At 43.7% G+C, this 23,370-nt stretch overlaps 2 protein-coding genes across 3 annotated transcripts in view; one reads left to right on the plus strand and one right to left on the minus strand.

The window, feature by feature from the left end:
• LOC122572972 (transcriptional regulator Myc-like) overlaps positions 1–23,052 on the minus strand; it is a 28,826-nt gene extending 5,774 nt beyond the window's left edge. Inside the window, exons 1-2 of one of the 2 annotated variants that reach the window (XM_043738764.1) lie at positions 18,419–18,714; positions 16,262–17,026 (exon numbers count right to left, since the gene is read on the minus strand). In XM_043738764.1, coding sequence (XP_043594699.1) covers positions 16,262–17,021 — 760 coding nt within the window. In that variant the 5' untranslated portion in view covers positions 17,022–17,026; positions 18,419–18,714. Of the gene's footprint in view, positions 1–16,261; positions 17,027–18,418; positions 18,715–22,461 lie in introns of those variants that run through there. The other variant, XM_043738763.1, reaches the window with a different exon arrangement.
• LOC122572973 lies at positions 6,312–7,276 on the plus strand. The gene is made up of 3 exons (XM_043738765.1): positions 6,312–6,642; positions 6,832–6,991; positions 7,085–7,276. Exons 1-3 carry the CDS (start codon positions 6,578–6,580, stop codon positions 7,265–7,267), a joined length of 408 nt encoding a protein of 135 aa, XP_043594700.1. The 5' UTR covers positions 6,312–6,577; the 3' UTR covers positions 7,268–7,276.
• Positions 23,053–23,370: the final 318 nt, after the last annotated feature.

Raw genomic sequence — 23,370 nt, forward strand, 5'->3', positions numbered from 1 at the left:
ACCGCGGATACGGATCGTAACTCTTTCCTCAAGGACAACGTTCGGGGTACAATCGCTCAATGTCGACGCGCGTTTCACGACAGGAAGCCTTTCTCTTCGTATGTCGGTCTCTCTCTCTATCTGTCTGTCTGTATAGCGGTTCGATTACGTGCGGTCGATTTACGGATAAATTTCGTTCCGCAACAGCTCGTTCATAAAACGAACCATTAACCGGGCAACGCTCGTAAATACATTTATAATTGAATTCCGGACAAGATCGGCGTGGTAAACCGTATTCTGCGACATTTAATAAATACACGAATAAACGCGTATTAGTAGGTAATGGCGAGGTTAGTGTAACAAGTGACGGGGGAGAAGGGATGGTTTAATAAAGGAATCCAACGATGAAAAGTACATCGTCGATTCGAAGCGTAAAGTCGATTCACGGTGAGGAAGTACGTTTCTCTCGCCTGAATCCGATCCGCTCACTTTACGATCGCTGCACTTTCATACATCATTCTGTTAATGTGAACCAACTTATACGTAGTTACACACAGTGCTTATTTTACGATTTCGGTATTTTATCTGCAACGAGAGAAACGAAGATGCGAAATATATAGATGTTCCGAGATCGGATGTGAAACGAACTTGGCCTGAAATATAAGACGGCAAAGTTCCTCTCCGATGTGACGGAGGAAGAGCTCGTTGATTCTACTATTTTCCTTTTTTCTTTCTTCTCTTCTTCTATTTTCTTCTCTTGTTCCGTTTTGGTTGAGTTCGATCGCTCGCAATGGATTCACTAAACCTTGTCGATTTTTACCACTCGCTTCCACGAGACTGTGCCTCGTTACACAAAACACAGACGGTCAGTTATCGATTTAAATTACAAAAATTCCTAGCTATATGTAGAATATCTTGGAACACGTTACGCTCGGCCTGCAAAACATCCAGCCGCGTCTTCCGGTTTCACTTTACCTGGCCGCTGCAATCGCAGCGTGAACTTTTAATTAATGCCCGGAAAACGGAGAAAAAAAAGCACCTTCTACTTTTCTCCTTTAGATCACACGCCTATCGTCCGTTCCAATACCGTACACGATCGTCCAGTGTCGATTGATTCTAACAAATGCGAATAAATAACGAATCTATTGATTTTATTCGAACGCCAATTTTACTAAGAACTCGAATAACTGACCCAAATTGGAAATAATCGCTGGATGAAATATTAATCAGAGGCTGGAGTTGAATCCATTTAAAGTCTCGAACGGGGCCAGGAGGAAAGAGTCTCTCGAAGAACGAGGAAGAAGCCAAACGAGAGGAAAGACGCCGCATACGTGGCGCGTATGTTCGTGTGCAAGGCAACGAACGCAGCAATCCTCCGCCTCCGTTTCGCAGACATACACGCCGCTTGCACGTGTATCATCGTGCCGGTTAGGCCAGACGCACGAATCTTCCCGAAACTGGCGTGCCGCCAGGTCGACGGTGAGCAACTGTGAAAAGGCGCGAAATTTCTAAAAATAACCACAGGAGCCACCTAAACTCTAAACTAACTATAGAAGGAACACCGAGGGTCGCGAGTCGAGAGAACCACTTCCCCTTTGGTCTCGTCTCTTTTCCACTGGAATAGCACCCGACATCATATACTCGTCGACCCACGTGCCACCTATTTCTGTTTCACTTTGATTTACATTCCTTTTACCCGCTCTTCTCTATTTTCTCCATTCTTATCGAAGAACATTTATAGTTTGTGTCTAATAATAGCGACGATGATAATTACATAAATTTATTAATAATTTGCATGTAACTTGAAAATGGTAGTCACTCTATAAAGGAAGACTATAATTGGACAATTTTTAGAAAGTGAGATTATCAGAGTTTTATTTCTGCGAGTGACTCATACGTTGTAATATATCGCGCCGAAATAAACGCCACTTCCATTGTACAGATAATTTATACGAAATTCGTGCGCAAATCAAGGTGTTAATGTTTCTCAGCGAGGAAGGAAGTGTCTCGTATTTCGTTCTTCTGTCGCATGACCCAACAGTCGAAAAGTCGAGACCATCGAATCGTTAATTGTACAAGGTTGATCGATATATTTGACGAAAGAAGACCGTGAATCGTAGAGGCCAGAATACGGGAATTATGTTTGAGGTATAAGTGTCGGTGATAATAGTAGTTGCTCTGGCTGTAGAAGAGATGTCTGGCTGCTGGGGTACAGTTGTATTTTTCTTCCTATTTAAGAATCGTGGAAGAAACATCGGACGACGGGGCGCCGGGATTCGAACTCGGGTCCCGAACGTTCGTCACCTAAGGCGCTAACCACCGCGCTGCCGTCACCCGGTGCTAGTAAGTGTCGAGTGCCGCCACATGTTAATATTGTATTAATACGAGTCTTTAATGGAGAACGAGAATTTTAACGTTCGCTCGAATTGTCCTCGGTTACGTTTTCGTTATCGAACTGGTGGTCATTTTCGGTCGATAGTTCATGAATAGTTAATTGCTGTGGCAAAATAAATGGTTAAATGCGTTATAAGAGTTGCGTTTTGCTAGATCAATTTCTGTGATTGACTTTAATTTGATATTGAAAAGAATTAAATATAGATCGTAGAGCCATCCAGCTACCACACGGTACATGTCTGATGCGCCAATTTTGCATCAGACATTAACGTGAAATATGTACGCGCGTGACGCACTATGAAAGACTCCCAGCTTGACTATTTAGCATATTTGAATAACGAGTAAAACTACGATCAAGTTTCAAAAATAACGTCTCACATCTATCAGTAAAAAAAACACTCTTAAAACAGAATCGACTATTTAAAGATTTATGAGACTATTTAAATACCGCCACTCGACACTAACTACCAACGGACGACGGCAGCGCGGTGGTTAGCGCCTTAGGTTACGAACGTTCGGAACCGGGGTTTCGAATCCCGGCGACCAAAGTCCGCGATTTCTCTTCCACGATTCTTAAATAGGAAGAAAATACAACAGTACCACCCCAGCAGCGACATCTCTACGGCCAGCAGCAGCTACTATTATCCACGGACACTCAGTACACCTCAACCTAAAACAATTTAATCTCCGAGATTCTTGCAAACATCCACACACCCAACACACCTTACCAAACATGACTACAAACGGAATCACGAACGTCAAAGAGAGCGTCGTCATCCTCTCCCAACCTATCCCACTCGGCGAGCTAGGACTGAAGCTCGTCCAAAATTAGCAGAAGCAGAAACCGAGTCAGGAAGAGGCGTAAATCGCGCGAAAAAGAGACGAGGACAAGAATGGAAGAAACACGACATGGCGAGGAGCGCACGTACTACGTGTACAGTGTACACGTATGTGACAACGCATGGCCGCGTCTGCGAAAGAGGGCGCGCGCGAGGAGGCTGCGGAAGAGGTCGGCGGCCCAGAAAGAGGCGCGACGCGACGTGACGCTGCGACGAGAGGAAACTTTGAGGAGCAATTTTGCTCCGCGAAAAAGAGGGGTGGGGTAGCGACGACGGTGTACGGTGTGAACCCGCGAATCGACCACGTTGCGATGCTCGCCGGGGGAAGAGGGAGAGATTGGCGGGAGACGGAAGAGGAAAGGGTGGTAACGTCAATTCGCGGCAGCACGTGCAGCCGTGTAAGAGCGACCTTGGGGGTCAGTGCTCTCCGTGTAAGCAGGCCATAGTAGTACGTCGACGCGAATCGATCGGCTCTCCTCTCTCGTTGGGATAGGCGACCGCGAGACAAGAGAGAGACACGAAGAGAGGGGAGAGGTTTTCGTGATATCGAACGGTCGCTTCGGCTGTCTGCCTGCGGAGCGAGCTTCAAAAAACCAGGAGAAGGGATGAATTTCCTTTCTCTTCTCTCTCTTCTTTAGGCTGAACTGTACAAAGCTGTCTCTCTCGTCTCTTTATTTTCCTATCTCTCTGCTCCGCACACCCTCTAACGTCGGGTATCCGGATGAAAGTCCCGCAATTTTTTCCCGACAAATCCCTTTTGGCTGATTACGCGTTTTGATTTGTACGTTTCGCACAGGGCGCGGCACACCCGTCTGGCTGGCCGAATATTTTCCGAGGGGAGGCAGCGAGAGGTATACCTCTCGCCCGGGAGAAAACACAATGCGCAGAACGCGGTAACCCTGCGTGTAACACGCGTGCCGCACGCTCGCTTTGGAAGTGAACGTACCGTATATAAATTTCTTTGATCCCGTTCGCAGATAACCGAGACAAGTGTCCGGGAGGCTCGCGAACTGGACTCGCGAGAAGTCTGTATATAAATTATGGAATTTAGCCAGGCTCGGCGTTAGGTGGTTCCGTTACGCGAGGCAGCGATCACTATCGCCGACGAGCTAGAATTGAAAAAATTATAGCACAATGCGGAGGAGAGCATGCGCTCTTTCGAGATACACGTGCATAAACGCGCTTGCTAATCTGTCCATATGCAGCGAGAAGGGCGTGAAAATTCCATTACAGCCTATAGTCCAAGGGGAAAGTAAGCAGATAACGTACCATCGGTACTGCAGCTAGAGAGTCAACTCGGCGTATGTTACTGTGTACAGCAGTCAAATACCGATTCGCGACTCTGACACTAACTCGTATAGAAAAAGATAGCAGAGTTTCGCGCTCGAGTTTCGCAGATCCGCCACACGATATGTAGGTCTCCCAATGTCCGATGACCCGTTACTTCGCACAACAGATAGCCGTCAGATAAGAGAGATCTATGTGAACTCCGCTAGAAATCTGTACGAGCGTTCTGCATCCGTAGCGACCCGCGCGAACTCTGAGCAGAGTATTGCGCTAATTCGTCATTCATGGATCATTAACTTTTTCGTGATTGCATAACATTTTCAACGAGTGCTTCGACGGACAAGATAACAACAGCAAAGGCCATTTAAAACGTGCACAGATTACACCCGAACGTTGTGTCGTCGACTTTCAAATATGTAAAACACAAATTCGACAAGCGAGTTCTTCTATCATTTTCTTTTCCTGTCCCAGTTGGACGATTTGCTCGATAATTCTCTAACCTTGGGCAGACTGAATTCCGGCGATATCAAAGCAAAAAGCATTCGGTGAGGAGCACGGCATGAAATTACTTTTCGTGGTATTCTGTCCCCAAAAACGAATCCCACGATTCGAACTATCCCGAGATGACAATCCCTTTAAGCGGAGCCACATATGCGAACGTGACGGCACGTTTCTCTTCCTGGTCACTCGATGTACACATCCGTATAGGAGGCGAAGCCATAAATCTCGTCGTGCCCGAGACTCTGGCGCGCTCGCGGCTAATGCCTCGTACTACCAGGCGACTCATCCACTCCAGTTACGAAAGTGAGCGCGCGCGCGCGCACGACGTGCAAAATGCCTTCTTTCTCTCTCACCAGGTACCGGTCGACGGCTCGAAAGTCACGGAACACCGCGGCGGCATCGCGTTCCACGCGAGAAACGGTTCGCGGGGGACACAGAAATCGGCGCGTTGCGTGCAAGAAGCCGAACGATCCATGGATTTTCTCCTTGTGCACGACGATACACACGATGTTCGCTAATCAGCGGCGCCGAGACATACCTCCGAGACGAATTTTCTAATTGCCTCGCGAGCGAGCTCGTTAAATTCTTCCGACTAACAACTCTCTACTCTAAATACCAACTTAGACAACCCCTTTGATTTAAAGGTAACGTTAACGACCCAACACGACGAGCCACCACCCACACGCATCTGCCAGTTTACTTCGCTATCGGCAAATTCATAAAGACCCGCTGGCGTTTTCTGTTCTACTTTGTTCGAATCGGAGCAAGAGTAACCGTAGGAAGATAGCGAAGTACGTAGCGAACAGGTAAAGCTCGTTCAAAAAAATCACAGACCATAACGCGTTACTATCCGACGGCCAAGTCCAATTACGAGGAGTCTTCGGGCTCCACTGTGTATCCGCCCCGTGTATTCGCGCGAGTACACGGATGCACTTGGAAAGCATGCCGCGAGATACTACCATGGATAACAACCTACGCGAGATACGAAATACGGCAGACGTATCTGGGGGATAGTAGCCAGGAAACGACCCGGTGACCAGACACCATTAAGCTCTGCCCACGAGACGAGATCCGCCCACGAAACGGGATGCACATCGCGTCATCGACGTTCGCGTGAACCCGTCACATATATCGCGCTAGACGAACGTTGACGACGACTTCCGCGCTACTGACGCATCGTCATCGATACGACTTTTGTATCTATGGAATACAGACGTGGGGAAAGGAGAAGACACGGAAAGACGTCTTCTCCTCTATCGTCTTTTTCCTTGCTCGATTGACTCACAGAAAATGCCAGTTACTCGCCGTTCTTACATCTGTCTCCTTCCTTCCACCTTTTCTCTCCTTTCTCTTCCCTTTCTTTTCTCCCCTCTTCAATTCCACTCCTCCTCTCGTTCCATCCTCTCGTTCACTCTAGAAGACTGTCTTTGGCTATACGTATTCTTCTCTGCTCCTCGTTCGATCGAGTCGAGGGAACAGGAGAGAAAGAGAGGGAGAGAGGAGCGAGTCTGGCATGCCGCCTCGGAAGAACGAGAAATGCAATAAGAAGAGGACAACCGCCGTGCTGCCGCCATGCCATGCCGTTGCGATCGAGTAAAGAGGAAGGAGTGCCGTATCGGGGACTACGGTGCGCGGGAGGAACGTAAGAGAGAACTTGCGAACCGCCAACATTCCCTCTCTCCTTTCGTTACGTCCTCTCTTACTTACGATCTAATCAATTTCGAATTTTTAATTGGCCAACGCGGTATTTACTCCTACGAGGTTCTTCTTTCCCCTGTCTTTTTATTTTGCTTGCAGTGTCGGCTAAAAACTTCCATCATTTTCTATGCAGGTTCTTATCCATGAAAAAATTGTATGGTTCGTTATCAAAATGTACGTTTGATAAAACTGCGACGGAAATTAAAATTGACAATTTGCTATTTTCGTATTGTGGTATGGAGCGTATATGTATTACGGAGAAGGAGGGAGAAAAAAATGGCAAAAAGAAAAAGGTTCTCTGGTCGCCGCTGATGCCGGTCGGCATTCCCGAATCAAGTTTTACTTGTCTGACATTTCGGCGACCAACCTCCTAATTCTTGTTACAGAGGTGGTGCAGGCATCCTGGTTCGTCGACCAGACATTTGATACAGAAGAAAAATGATCGGTCATTAATGTGTACTTCTTTCTCTTGTATCGAAAACAGCATAAAACGACCAGTGATTAATATCAATTACAAAAATTCAGTACAACGAAATTCTCCTATGAAATTAAAATTCAAAGAGGAATAAATGTTTCGAATTTCGACTTCAAATATATACAGTCTAATCAATAAATTGCATCAGTAACAAAAATTCTATGTGTAAACTTATATATTCAACTTCAATTCCTCTACAAACTTGACATATAAAGAGGAGTAAAATTCAAGTTTCATATCAAGCAAGAAACGGAACATCGATTTTAAGATCGTGGAATGAAAATTAACAGCGATAAAACTAAAAGTCCTAAGAGTGACCTAACGTTTTTACTACGATACTTATCAGAGCAGCAGCCTCTCCCACGCGACCGAACTTAATGAATGAATGAATGAATGAATGAATGAATTACGTCACAGCCGGAGATGCACTTATACGTACAACGTCGGAGGAGTTCCTGCACAAAAATAGGCACCCACTTGCTCTCCCGAGGGAAAGGCATAATTATAGATATCTTGGTGAAAGAACCGAGAGTAACCAACCACCACTGCCAGTATTCACGGTGGGGGTAACGCGATGAAACGTCTCAACGAGGAAAAAGAGAAAGAGAGCGGGGAGAATAATTGCTTACAGCTTGTACTTATGTAGAATATTAACTAATACCTTCGAGAGATGCCAAACCTACCTGCGTACAAAACCAATACCGCGAGACTGAATTGTTTTGCAATAACCGCAAGGACCGTTATGCGCTCTCGGTGAAACCGCATTTCAGTATTATCAGAATGCAGTACCCACGTCAGTCAGAAGGGGGAGTGTGCATGTATATGTGTGTGTGTGTGTGAGAGAGAGAGAGAAAGAGAGAGACAGAGAGAGAGAGAGAACGAGATAGAGAGACTTATTTTAATAATAGTAAACCAGGGCGGTCGGGCGCCGTATTTCCACTTTCGTTTCGTTACGCGGCTAAAATCGGCGCGAGATAGATAAAACGTGTTGAACAGCTCTCGATATCAAATCAATGCTCTTACTATATCGAACACGACGTTTATTTCCTTTTGTGGCGGACCAGCCGTTCGTAACTGGCACAAACCGATTCAGACCGTGAAGGAAAATGGTCAAAGTGAAAATGATACCGCGAATTTCGTGGTGGCTGCGCGCCATCGACTTTCTTCGAACGTTGCTTTCGCCGATTCGCTGAAATCGAAACTTAGGCTATGGCTTATCGCGTATATGTGCGTCTATCTAAAGTGCATGCACGCTGCACCCACTGAATTCCAGAATCGGGCGAGCACATTGGAGGTGACGATACCGACGACAACGCGTACATTTTTATGAGCGCGACCGTTCTCCGCTCGCGTTCCAGCGTGCCGCGCGATTTTCCAGGAACCTTCAACTGGAGAATTTGCATGAGCAACGGAATGAAGTCCTGGCCGATGGAAAAGGAGAGGCTAGGCGGGGTTGCGTGCGAATACCACGAAAAAGGAAGGTCCAGACGTAAGACGAACCGGCGTCTTCGTTGAATGTGTCCCGGGGATCGCAGGATCGTACCAATATACCCTGATACCTCGTTACAATGAAGAAACTCGAGAAGACCCGGTACAGAGAACCCGGTAACCCATTCCACAAAGGGGAAAGTCACACCAGGTTGACGATACTCGGTGCATTTCGCGCCTCGAATTAGAAAAACTTCGTCATACACGGAATATCCGGATCTTTCGAAACTCTCCTTCTATATTCAAACGGAATAAAAACTTTTTCATTTTTATGTTTGAAATGTAATACAGAAATTTAACCCGTAATCAGCATGATGATCGTTTTGTCGCACAGGCGATATGTTCAGAAATATACAGATAATTAAAAAAAAATGTAGTTTCCTGCGTTATATGTATATACTTATCGGTATTACCATTAAGTTATAATATATAGATTAACAGATACTGATATAGCGACGAATACGTGGTATCGTGTTTGCATAAGCAATTTCTTAGCGTCTGACATTCCGTTGAATATTAACGATCATAGAAAAACTTCTATGGTTCGAGTCAATTACGAATTCAACTTGCCATCGACGGACGGAAAGAGAAATATTGCAACGGCGTATTTTACTTTCCAACGTTTGCGGCGCATAAAAGTAGGACTTGGCACGACCTTCGTGCGCCGTGATATTACAGAGTCGATGAAGATTCTTAATAGGCCTGACAGACCAGTCTAACGATTTCTAAGCACGACGCGTTTCCGCGCTAAAATACATGCCTGGACGTTGAGGCGGCACTCGTTTCCAAGAATCAATTGACCGTGTGTTCCGTTGAGAAAATTGATTTTTCACCGGGATGATTAATCTGTTAGACCATAAACCACCGAGATTCAGCAAATAGAAATAACTTCGTAGAATTCAATGATCGTTCTTTCCGTAACGAGAATCCCCTTCCTTCTATCATCCGCGACGTCCAAGTTTACGCGGTACTTACCGGGGTTTACGTAATTAATGGCGCTAGGCAGCTGCAATTGGCGCTACACGTAACACACGTATACACACACGAATGCAGATAAACGTCGTTCGATCAAAGAGTGAAACGTGCTACCGGGCAAAAATAGAGTACAATGTATAAGTTCCTTATTGCTGTCACGTGGATGACACACGTGCATGGAAATCGTCGGTCTTTCTTCGACTTTGACGAGGAAATTACAACTAGACTAGACTATCCTACGTATGTATTATGCAAATATTGATATTTTCAATGCGATACTTTATGATGCGAAATTCCCGCTAACGCCGGGGCAAGTGGAAGATAATTTCTCGGTATGGATTTCTTAATTAGCGCAATTTCTTGGTAGTACCTATTACAACCAAATCTTCTAATCGGGATATAGATTAGATTTAAAACATACGAATAGCGACAATCTCTTACTAGATTCTGATTATTCATGTAAGAGATAACGAAACTGAATTTTGAATACATAGCAGATAACTAACATTGATAATAGATAATAAAAAAGATTCTCACATTAGTCTTTCTGACAGAACCTTCGACAACAAGATCTAACTTGAAACGTTCTAAAAAATGCGATAATCATCATTCTATTCGACCTTCCATTCGAAATAGCTATTTTTTACATCACGAAAAAACCTAACCTATCAGCGTTAGCGTTACAGCTTTAAAATAACAGTGCTTATCGGTATCCTTGTATTCCTATGATACGATAACACACGTATCATGTATCGTTATCATCGTTATCATTGTATGAAATGTAATTGTACAAAGTTGAAAATATTTCAAAGATATTGAAGTGAATACAGAGATGCCAAGGGGGCACGGTGCCCGCGTAACACGCTACTGTAAGTATCCCTCGCCGCGGCGAACGCGACTACGGCGCGAATGGCAAAAAGGCTTAACCGCATTCCGGCGACCATTTAAACCGCCGCGGCGGGGTCCCACGCTTGACCGCAAGCAGCGACCGACCGGCCGGCCGGCTATCGATTGACGTCACTTGGTACCGCGTGACCTTCGAGTTCCCGCGCGATTAACTGCGCATGCTCAGACGATCCTGCTTCAACCGAGTGTGCACCTGCACACACGCTCGCGCATCCGTGAACGCATCAGGTAAAATGCAACGCGATAACGCTTGAAAATTACGTTCTTTTCCTTATCAAGCGTGCTCGTTAAAATTTTCTTTATCACTCTGAATTATTTTTGAAATTTATGTTTTAACAAAATAAACGGAAAGAGTAGAAGTTTAAGGCGATTGGATGACTTTGGTATATTGAGCAGAGAAGGTAATAGTTGACGTAAGCTGGTCGGCAGTAAATGACCGGTCAGGTACCGCAGACGTCACGCAGCGTGGCGCAGCCCCCTAGTTCGCGGCGCATTGCTCGCATGAAAAAGATGCGCATGCGTTCGCCGTCATGCCTCTCCGGTGCAGCAACCCTGACTTTACCTTATCTCTTGCAGGCAATTGTTCGATTTAAAGCTCCGTATTCCACGATCGAACAGAATCGTATGTAACGTTGCTTATTTTTTCCCAGGTGGAATTTCCTCCTCGATTATCGAGAGGGTTGAATTATCGACCGAACCGGATGATAAAAACCTTCGTACTATCTAGAGTATGTAAGTAGAGAAGCAATCCAAAGAGAAAGAGAAAAAAGTTTGGTTCGTTATCGGGACATTGCCTCATATCGACGCTAACGGGAAAAATGGAGGGTAAAAAATTCATCCCGTGGACTCTCGAACAAATCAGATTACACGAGAGGGCAACGGTGCAGAGGTCTTGCCAGATATCAAGAACGGGTGCTTTCTCGCCAGAAACGAGGCCAGATCTCATAATCACAAATTACGTAAGAGTGAGAGCTGATTGTGCGTATATATATATATATATATATGCTCTTCGAACTGAAATGTCTCATCGATATCAGAACTTTTCGTGGATCGACTAATGTTATTCATACATTAATTTCTCGATCAAATCATCGATCAAACAAGAACGGATGCTCGTCAACGTCTTCCGAAAGAAACAACATCAAGTAATCATTAATACGTTTAACGAGGTTACGCCGTTGTTCGTCTCTGTGCACCGGTTTCTCGTTGTTTCACTGACCTGTCTGACCGCGGTCAAAAGTAGCCATTTGCAAGTCATGGCCCTGGCAATTACCAATTACGAACGGTGACACGATAACACGAAGGCCGAAACTGCGATGGTGTCCGGTCACACGGTGCCGTCTTCTTGATCCATTAAGAGCCCGATCAGGAAACGGCGGATAGCTTTTATAAGAGGTCGGCTGCGCGGTCGACGTACTACGCTCAAGAATTCTCTCACCGTTTTACAGCCATCGCGTTCTCCCATTCCTCACCCACTCAGAAAATTCAACTACGCCGATCAAACGTTACGGACAATTACTCGGTCTCCGGGTTCCATCGATTTTTCGTCGAATCATGTATACAATCGCTAATGTGTCACAAATAAACGCAACACGTGTCGCACCAAATCGATTAGCTTGCAGCTTCCTGCGATAAAACCTAAGAAATATTTACTGGATATGTATTTTTAACAGTAGACGTGCATAGCTTGAAGTAAATATTAAACGAAAGTCTAAAAAGAAAGGAATAAGATAGATCGTTTGAACTTTGATCTTAATCGTGTTCCCCCCTTCTTTCTTTCAGAGCTTTTTGCCTGCAACAAGCATGTATTTTGTAAGATTTTTATGCAAGTATACGAGAAACTTTTTTATACCAAGAACATAAGTACTTCGTTGTATGAAGTATGCGAAAGGAAATGTAACAAGTTTCGTCGCTCGATCACATCCGACAACACTCAATAATCAGCCAAAACGAAGACCGCGAGATGCTGGCAGGAACACGAAGGTTAAGACAGCTATTCGTGAGCGTGCTCGAAATGTCACATTGTACGGAGCGCGTCGCGAGCATGACGCAGAAGAATTAGAGGGCAACGACGTAACTACACGGCCCAGTGCACCGAGGTTCGATTTGACGAGTAATCGGAAGGAAAGGCCGTGCGCACCGGCTAAGCGTCGGGTCACGTGCGCGCGCGTTAAGTGACGCCGCACACGTGCACGCAACTGCAACCGGTATACACGCGTGTGCGGGCAGAGCGACGCGGTCATTGCGCGACTCTTTCCTCGTCATGTTCTCCTATCATACGAACCCCGCACACACGCTAAACTGCAGCGTCTGAATAACATTGGCTATCTTCGTGTGCGTGCATTCTCGGTATCTATAGAACGACGTTAGGATGTCACCATGTGGTGCAACATATTTTCAGGTGGCAAACAACACCATTCCCCTAGGTCGAAGAGACGGCACTGTGCACAGTCCGAGCGAATTATGTGAGTCGCGCCAAACTGTGCACAGCTCCCCTCCCTCTCTGTTTCTCTTCCGAGGACTGTCCCTCTCTTACTCTCTCCCGGAATCGTTATAGCTATAGTTAGATCAAGCAGACATGGAACGACGTCTCCACTGGGCTACAAGGAAGCTACCTATACGTGACGAGCCCTGAAAACCGACCGCCGGTTAACCTAATCGCAAGCTGCCAGACCGAACAACCCAGATGACCACTGGAGAAATTCGTGCGACGCGCCTGCATATTTCTGCGCGCGCACACCGGTATCGTCGCTGCGGACCCGTCTGCGCAGTGCTGACCCCAAGCGCGTCTTAAAACTGAAAGAGTTATATTGTCGCAGAATTTAAAAGAAAAAGAAAACCGAGGAAAGTATGTTTCCTCTAAATATCTGGAGGTTTAAAAATACAGTGGACATAATTCGAGATGCAAATATAAACGAATTTCCATGTTACACAGAGTCTGAAGCGAACTCTGTGTGTATGAAATGTTTGTTAGAAGAAAGAGTTGGAAAAGTTATTGACGATAATTAACTAAAAATAGATCGTAGATGATACTGTTTTACCATTCCGTTCTGAGAACTTTTCAAGTGACTTACATACTTGTGTATATTGCTTACATATAGATAGGAGGTCAGGCCTGCAATCGTAATAAATAACAACCTAATGTACATCGTTCCATATTGAATGAATCAGTTTAAGAAACTCGAGCTCCACCCTGAATTTTTCTATAGTAACTTTGTCCTCTTGTAACATAATTGCACTCTTTTTAGCAGTTTATTGCAGTTCAATAAGCCTCTCTTTTTCTGTAAAATGTAATACATATTGACCTAAACTATACGATTCATCGTACGTAATCACACGTCTGCTTCTCCGATGTTCCTGACTTCGATATTCTAATTTTCCACGTTATATGTGGCACGAGACACAGGCAAGTGTGCTCGTGCGCTTAAATATGCGTGAAGTTACCGACACGGATAGAAATAATGTTCACTGTTCGGAACGAGAACTAAATGTCTACCAGTACCTACGAATGTTGTAAACGTACGCGTGTATTTTAATGCGAATATTGAATGTCGTATGCAAACATCACATGCACGAAATTGGCATAATGTGTCCAGGTAAATCAGCAAAAGTAATTAACGTTGGAAAAGCTAGACAATTACGTTTCTTTGTGAAATTATGTAGGTCAAAAAATGAGCTATACGTGTATTTAATATGTTAATATTTCATATTTATAATAAGTACATATTTAACCAACGGCCGAATACGATCTTTTTATTTAGATTACATATGTAATGAACTATTATCAGTTGATCTGATTACTTTAACACACAGTATAATGGGCAGACCCCTAGTTAATATTTCATTTGTCAAATATCGAACACATTAAAATTTTGTTTACCTTTTTCTTGCTCTACCTATTTATTGCTACTTAGAAGAAAAGATCATCCTTATCATACATTTACTGTAAAAGATTTTCCAATGATACTGACGCAACGAGATAAACATCGACTCCCTTCTTCACCGATAGCAATCATCCTCGTCATTGAAAGCAAATGAACGTTGCGTATACAGCAATTAAATTATACTTATGTTCCGTGGCGAGTGTATACCGATGCATAACCTTCGCCGCTATTAAACTAAAACGAGGGGAATATCTCGTCCTGAAGGCAGACGGTGCTAGGCATCTAAGAAGATACCGTTGTAAAATATTCAAGAGGGTCGGTAAGGTATATAAGGAAGGTATATGCGGACAACGAGATCGCAGGCACGTGAAAGGAGGGCCTTCTAGACTGTATCTCTATCGACTGTTGAACCGCTTCATACATTGTATGAAACGGTGACACGCGTGGATGGCTGAAAAATCACACCCTTACGGAACAAAAACGTCACTGTTCGGCAAGATTACCTGCGAGATGTGAAAATTGTTCACGCCGCGGTAACGACAAAAGGCGCGCGCGCCTCCTCTTTGTCCTTGGAACCTGCGCGGTAAATGAAAATGAAAAGAGAAATAAAACAAGAAATGGGGAAAAATTCGTCTTCCATCCTGCACACTAACGCGGATCAAATTGTTTGCACAAACACGAAACAGGACGTTGTGCGACCCACGTGCGTTCAGGTTTTCGAAAAGCAAGCGTGTGTAGCAAACACAAAATTCTCACGGGTTTCTTTCTCTATCTCTTTCCGTCCTTTTCTTGCTTTTTCCGTTCCCCCCACAAAAGAATAGAGCCACGAAGAAAGAACGCCGTTTTGCCGAGCCGAGGACGTTAGCGTAACGACCTCTGAACTCGCCCGAAACGAGTTTCTTTTCTCGATTGTGTCGCATTCACGGTACTGCCGCGACGAATGACGAATAACCAAACGCGTGATTAGCATACTCATGCGGGTAGCCGAATTCGACGAACTGCACTCTCTCCCGGGTGCGGAGCGCCGTGCCTTCAATTGCACTCGATTAAGAGGATCCTTAGTCCGACCTTGCTGCCTCCGTTTAGGAGGGCACAAAAGAACCAGATGAATAAACGGGTTGATCCTTTAGCGGATGCATCGGATAAAACGTATCCCGACCCAGAACAAGAGGTATATTTTTGCTACTTGAATTTCACGGCAAACCGCATACATATTGACATATGAAAATGAAACGATGTTAATATTTCCTGTGAATTATAGTCTGGTTAACCTTCACGCTAATTAACCATGCTATTTTGTTAGCAATTACGAAACTAGATAACACGTTCAGTTATTAACCGAAGATAAAATGTACAATATTCTATAAGGAAAATGAAAAATCTGGAATATTTATATCAGAGGAATATGAAAATTTAACGAACGTATTCTTTTTAAGTGTAATTATTTCATTTCAACTAGTCTTGGAAAAATAGTGATTAAAAAGAAACGAAGAAATATAAACGACACGTGGAGTGAAGTCAATGTCGCAACGCATAGGTTAAACTATTCAACGAGCAAAAAATGAAATGAAAATTGGTCAACTTTTTCCTTACTCATTTCCTATAATTATGAAAACGTACATATATATAGTATTTTACTTATTTCTTTTATTATATGTATAGTATCTATATAGTTATATATAATATATATATATAATATATTATATACAATAATGTAATATAATAATATAATATATATAGTCAGAGATATGAGTGTGATGACGCGACGGACAACGGAAATACAAAACAACATCTTAATGAACAACATGAAGAAGGAAAAGAGAATCGTGACTCACCGGAATCGGAAGGTGTCTGCACTCCAAGGTGTTCTAAATTCTTGCTGTACGACTGATTCAAGTGATAGCAATGGTCGCTGAGAGTATTCCTGATATTCGTCTCTCTATGCACTTGACACTGATCCTGCTCTTTCCTTCTGCCACGTCGACCGGTCTTTCGCTTATTCTGGCTTACTCGTACAGTCTTGGTAGCTGGTACTGATATACACTCGGATAATTTCTCGTGTATGTTGATCTGGTCGTGTCTAAAGAACGGACCTTCGTCCTCTGTTTCTGTATCGGAGCTGGAGCTTTGTGGTGTTTCCGGCCTAGTGGATTCGCCGTCGCTCTCCAGATTTCTTGCACGGCACAGTTGCTGGGCCTGTTGCTGATTGACTGCCAACGAAGTCCCTATATAAGCGGTGTTTGCTCGTGATATCAAAACGCTTCGACCAGCCGGCACCTTTTTCTGTATCAGCGAGTCCTTCTTCGCGGGCAACGTTCTGTTGTGCTCTTTACTGATGCATAGCCCTGCCCACATACAGTCGTGATGACGTATCTCTCGAGACAGACAGGTCTTTTCGTACTCCGGATCCGACAACACGCCATCATCGAAGGTGCACTCGTAATACATTTCCGAGTAGGCGTCCACTCTTTGATCTATAGAGAGGAAGTCCGGAAGATCGAACTTCTTCCATATGTCGTCGGACACCACTGTCGTAGTGTCCAGGGGCTCGTCTAACAGGCCCAGGTCAGAGCAGTCCCAAACCGGCACCGGCATTTCGCCTAAAGGAATCAACCATACCATTCATCAAAACAGTCAAACAATCATTTCGGTTAAATCCTCGTAGGAAATTAAGTCGTTTTATGTTCAAGCCTTTGATAAAATTTTGATAAAAGCCTTTGATAAAAACTTTGTCATTGGGTATTACACCACTGTCTGAATAATATTGTGCATAATGCGAAACGCTGAAAGTTAGAAAAAAAAAGTTTTTGCCTTTAAATATTTTCCTTCCGAATTTTAACTTTCGGCGTTTTTCGCACTATGCATGTTATACAGATAGTGGCGTAATACCCAATGACAAAGTAAATACGAGAACAGAACACCTAACCCCAATCACTGTTAGTTTTAAGAGGGAAAATAAGAAAGGCATTCTAAAAAAGAAAATCGAAAGTTCTTTTATGCGTTATCACTATCTGGATAAATTTCAATTGGAAATGAAACTTGTCGATTATCTAATCGATCATCCGTCGAAAGCAGCCCGGTTCCTTTACAGTTACAGCATGTTGCTTCACCGTACAGCGCTGTTCGGTACTGCGCCGCGTGTCGTAACATCAACGCATTATCACAGAAATCAGCGAAACGAATATGTACAGTTAATGCTATGAAAATACGAACAGAGGTCGGAACTGGCTCGCGTGTACGCAATAAAAATAGACGTCCTTCGTTGCCGACATATCCACTTTGCACGCTTTTTTGCTACGTCTTGGTAAAAAGCGCCAGTTAAACATGGGATAAAATCAATATCGACGATTAACGAAACAGAAAATGCAGAATGTCTACAAATAACAACAACTCTGTTTGTTTACCAGAGAAAAGATTTCTTGTAATCAAAGGCTCAAAACGACAAAAATTTCTAACGGAATCAAAAATTCCCGCATTTTTGCCATCACCATAGACACGTTGTCTCTTACATCGACTCAGATCTATTGTTCGCTTCAAGTATTATTTTCTATACTATGTATTCTTATATGAATCTTTACAAGTTAACAAAAGACTATCTTCAACTATACCAGGGAAAAAGTACATGCATTTATACACATATTTATGTCTCTTACATTCACAGACACGTTATTTACGCTATTTATCGATAAGCAACTAAGGTCATAAATCAGTGACACGTGACACATTCCTTACGATTTTCTGCTTGCCAGCCTATTGAAAATTATAATACCAAATGAGAAATGCTATTCCGCTTCTTCCGATAAACGATACCGCTGGTGTGATGATAGTAATTTGTAACTTATAAATTGTTCGTTGCAATAATAAAATCAATTTCGATAAATTGACTGCGAATGAACATAGCCGTGTTATTATAGATAAAGAGTTGACCATCAAACCACCACGTAAAATATCATCACACTTCTGATACTTGGTTCTTGGTGCAAAACACTTACAGCGGTCGATAAGCCTCTGCACATGGGAACAGAAAATAAAAAGGAACCGGTACGAATCGAATTCGCTCGGACGAGGTGCCTTCGAATAAATCACGGCCCGCCTCACCAAACATCCCTACAGAACGCAACTTTTTCCCTCCTTGCGTGAGAGAACCGTTACGCATCTTTCTCTGCACCGAAACCGACAAATCGACAGCGGCTCACGGTACGTTTTGTCCACCAGGTGTTGCAGTGAGATCCTTAGAGAATCTCGTGTAATCTCGCACAAGCAAAGAACAGACTGTCTGAGTCTACGGTTTAACTATGTATCCCGAAATAACCATCTGAATGCAAAGAAGACAGTAGTCAACATCAGTGATATATACTTAGGAATAACCGTGCCGCTTCTACGATACGAGGAAAAACTAATTTCTTAGCGGGATGACGCATCGCTTTGCATACGTTAACACGTTACACATTGACACACTGGCAACGAGATTCCATCTTGGCGATCACTCGTAGCCAGTGTGATCGTTGGTAACGTTCATCGAGAAAGAAGAACACGCATGATGGAGATGGAGGCAGCTCGGATGGAGATGCAGCGAAAAGTCAAATGCAATGGACTCGATATGGGCGGCTCGAGTGACTCATGAGACTTACAACGAAATTCGTCGGCTGTATCGGTTTCGCGGATCTACAACACCAGAAGAGAAGCTCTGTTTTTTATTGTCGGCGGCCTAACTCAAACATTATATCCGCTCGATTAGGCCCACCTCGACGGTGACAACCGAAAGCGCGCGTGCGGTCGCCCGTTATCTTTTTCGTTCCCGCGCCGGCCACCCTCCGCGAACCAATTAATCGTTGCATAACGCCGATTGTTGCGGAAACTGTCACTTTCGCGATAAACACGCGCATACGTCGTTGCGTGTATCGTCGAAAGAAACAAAATTATTGAGACAAAGTGCTTCAAGTGCTGCGGGTGTTTTCAAGTATTTAGCATTTGTTTGGACAATTTTGAAGTTATGAAAAAAATAAAAATGTACAGGTTTTTGTCAATTTTTTCGCGCGAAAAAAAAAAACACATGACCTACAGGATACATTCGCAGTCAAAGCGTTAAGCGATTAAAGAGTTAAACGATAGAATTATTTATCAGCATACAGTTATTTTTCATTGGGAATATATTTCAAGGAATTGAATTTTCTCTTTATTCAAAATTTGACAACCCGGCTACGGTATCTCCTCCTTACAATCTCGTACCATGTGACCAAACATTGTAACGATAGTAAAGCGATGGAATTAAAACGCAAAAAAATATACGCGCGCCAAAACTGGTATAATACACATCTGTTTCTTTTCGATCGACAAGAAAGACAATCCCGCGCGGTGTTTACGCGTAGAGCAAACAAGGTTGGAGAACGATTTCGCCGAAAAACTAAACTACATATCGCGATGTTAATATTTTGACAAGCGTTCCCCGACAAAGACGTTTGACGGTAAATGAGTCTGTTTCACGTTTTACGTGAGATTCTTATCGAAAATTGGCGCGAGGGCCAGAAAAATAAGCAACAAGAATGAAAAAAAAGTGAAAGGGACAGAAAGGCGACAGAGGTGAAAGAAAGAGAGAGACGGAAAGAAAAACCGTGGCCTTTATGACTCGGTCACCCGTGAAAAACGCACACCGTTGAAAAACAAAGACACATTATCCGTTCCTACTTGCCCCTGCTTTACCTCTGAATCGAACAAAAGACGGTCGATAGGGGAAATCACCTTCCTAGAACGGCCTTGGAAACGAAAGAAAGCATCAGTGTATACCTCGCGTTTACTCTCGTCGTGAGAGAGAAAAACGGGGGAAAAAAGGAGAGCAGAAAAGAAACGAGATAAACTTTCGTAAAACCGTTCTCGAAGCGTCGACCAAACACGCGGGAAAAAAGTGTTTCTCGTCGAATAATAAACAGACAGGGGCAACAGAGCTCGCGCTAAGTGTTTTGGGAAGAAACGTCGGTAATAATATCTGGTGCGAATTTCACCGAACGCTCGTCGTGTTTCTACCGAACCTTGTTACCAATCGATAAGTCTTCTTTCTGCCCGGTTACGTAACAGGCACAATCACGTGTATCGCGATCTCGTTGGTAATGGATCACACTTTCACGAAAATTGCGTGGCGACACTTCACCAGCTTTAAAAACTCAATTTCACGATACACGAGACAGGGTAATGTCGCGCTATATGCATATGCTTGTAAAAGAGAGACACGATTTCGAAGTTTGCTACATTCGTGCGCGCGATGGTAAATTGAATATCGACAAAGGCGGGAGCGAGGGAAAGAGGAAAAAAGAGAAAGAAATTATTTACCGACCCGATAAAGACACCGGCTGACCGCTTTCGTTTAGACAGGACTTTCGAAAATCTATATATACATGTACCACACGTACGATCATACACGTAAGTGTATTAAAGCACATTCCATGGCCACGAGAGCGTCGATCGATGGATCGAACTTTTCTGCCTACACGCGCTGAGAGAAACAGACAAACCGGTCCACGGGCAACAGCTTTAGATATAGGTAGCGCCGTGTGCATGTGTTGCGTGTGTCTCGCTAACTTCCGTCGAACATTATCGTTCGAGCGTGTAACGAGCTGACAGCTTTCCTACCGCACTCTAATTAACGGTGGCTTTCTTCGTGAGACGAAAGGACGCAGGACACATCGGCAAATGCGAAACGAAAAACGACGCTTCCCTCCCATTCGTTGTCTTACTAAACAGAAGCGTTCCTATACAGAAGCGTAGTTACACCAATTTGTGAAACCGTAGGAGACGCGCGAAAGCACAGGCTGGATCGACGTACTGCATTATGTTGCGACAGAAAGTGCAACATATCGGTTAGCGTGCCTATCTCCACTTGACATATTTTCACGTATATCGATCCCGATGGGACGCGACGCGTGTTATTTGGTCACATGAACGACAAGCCGTGTATGGCTATAGCCGATGGTAAAACGATCTCCAAAATGTCAAACATATAACCAAGTTCCAACAAGAATAATGTACATGCGAAGAAAGTCATAGTTAAATTTTGAAATTATTTTCTATAACACGGGAAACCTGAATTTCCAAGTAAAACAGTTATCGAAATATCAGACATCAAAAATCAATTCGTCGATCCATTGAAAACGAAAAAAAAAAAGAATGACAAATAAAATATCGAAAAAGATTTTAAAAAAATAATCGAACAATAAAAATAGTAATTCCGTGTAATAAAGACACGATATGTTAAAATATACATTTCAATATCGAATTTCAATGGATAATAGAACGATATATATGACAAAAAAAAAATCGAAAACACCAAATTTTTAGATTATTCTTCTATTTATAGATCAAAAATAGACCGTCAGTTATCTAAAATTAATTACCGAAATCGGAAATTACGCGGGAATAATTGAACAGCAGAAATTTTGGCGGTAAACTCGCTAATAACCAAAAATCACACCCGATAGACGTGGCGAATCGAATATATTTAATTCTATTTATAGGAGACAGTATAAATTCGAATAGACCGGCTAGCTGCCAAAAAAGAAATTCCTAACTTACTACAAAGTAGTCGGATGAATTTCACTTTTCGCGAAATAAGCTCTCTCATCGATATTTATACGCGAAACCATGGATTCGAGTCAAAGGGCTATATAGATGAATCTTCGAAAGCACGCCGGATTATTTGGCAGAATTTTAATGCGTTCCAAGTATCACTCCTCGACGAGATGGATCTGTCTATGTAATTTACTAGCGTATTAACGTTAATATGTCTCGCGAACGATTGAGACGCGAACGATCCCGTTTCTCATTGAAATTCCAGCTCGAACCGGTCGCGAGCGGCGGCGTTCGCGTGGAACTGTCAAAATGGGAAAAGAAATTCACACAAGCGCGAGGTCTATCGTCGATACATGCTTTAACCACGATTACGAATGTCATTCATTTCGAATTCGTCACTAAAATCGAGCGAATGAAAAAAGAAAAGGATAGACGAAGATGGAAAAAAAAAATGTGTAAGTTGCACTGTACTAACCTGTCGGCCACCTAGCGTTGTAACCCAAAAGAGAGATAGTATCCTCCACTGTGGAACACACTTTGGCGCGAGTTCGAGCCTCGCGCTAGAAACTAAACCAATAAAACAAACTTAGGCGCGTCCCGCCTCTTTTTCTTCTATATGGCGTTGTCTGTAGATTCTGTTTGGCCCGGTCTCGAATGATGGATGAGCCTCGCGAAACTGAACTATTACGCGGCACTGAGCGACAAACTATGTATAAACAAAAAGGACGAAAAAGAATGAAAGAAAAAACGGCGTCGATTTCCTTCGTTATGCCCGTAGCAGACGGAACGCGTGAAAAATGTTGTTTATCGATGAGAAAAATTCGTTCAGGCGATGCAGCCGCCGGTATTACTGTCGTTTGGCCGTAAACGTTCCACTCGTTTTCTTGTATTATCGAGACTGTTGTACAACGAAAGACTGCTGCTACTACTACTGCTGCTGCTGTATTTTATCAAGCAAAGAAAGAATTTCATTCTCGGCGCGATCCGTACGGTAAGCCGGTGGCTCTAACTCTCTCTTTCTTGTGCACGCGCACGGTAATCGGCGACGATCCGATCTTCACTTTAAGGCCGGTTAAAGGCGACTAAACTACTCGGCTCGTGCGCCTTCCATCTTCCGCAGGCATGCCCACCGCTACGGGACCCGGCGTCAGGGCTGTGCCACCAATCGACGCGCCCCATTCTACCACCACCCTAGGCATACTATAATTCTGGTTCGAGTATTTCGCCCCCTAGTGTCGTATCGCTCGATAATCGCGTAGCTACTTAAGGACACAGTCTAGTCAAAGCGCTCCCATTCTATCATATACGACCAATCGTATACAAGTATCTGTCTACATACTACTAACTGCTATTCGCAAATAATTACCTTATCATCGAGTACGTA

The sequence above is a fragment of the Bombus pyrosoma genome, linkage group LG11 (genome assembly GCF_014825855.1).
Source record: "Bombus pyrosoma isolate SC7728 linkage group LG11, ASM1482585v1, whole genome shotgun sequence".
In the NCBI taxonomy this organism is placed as follows: Eukaryota; Metazoa; Arthropoda; class Insecta; order Hymenoptera; family Apidae; genus Bombus; species Bombus pyrosoma.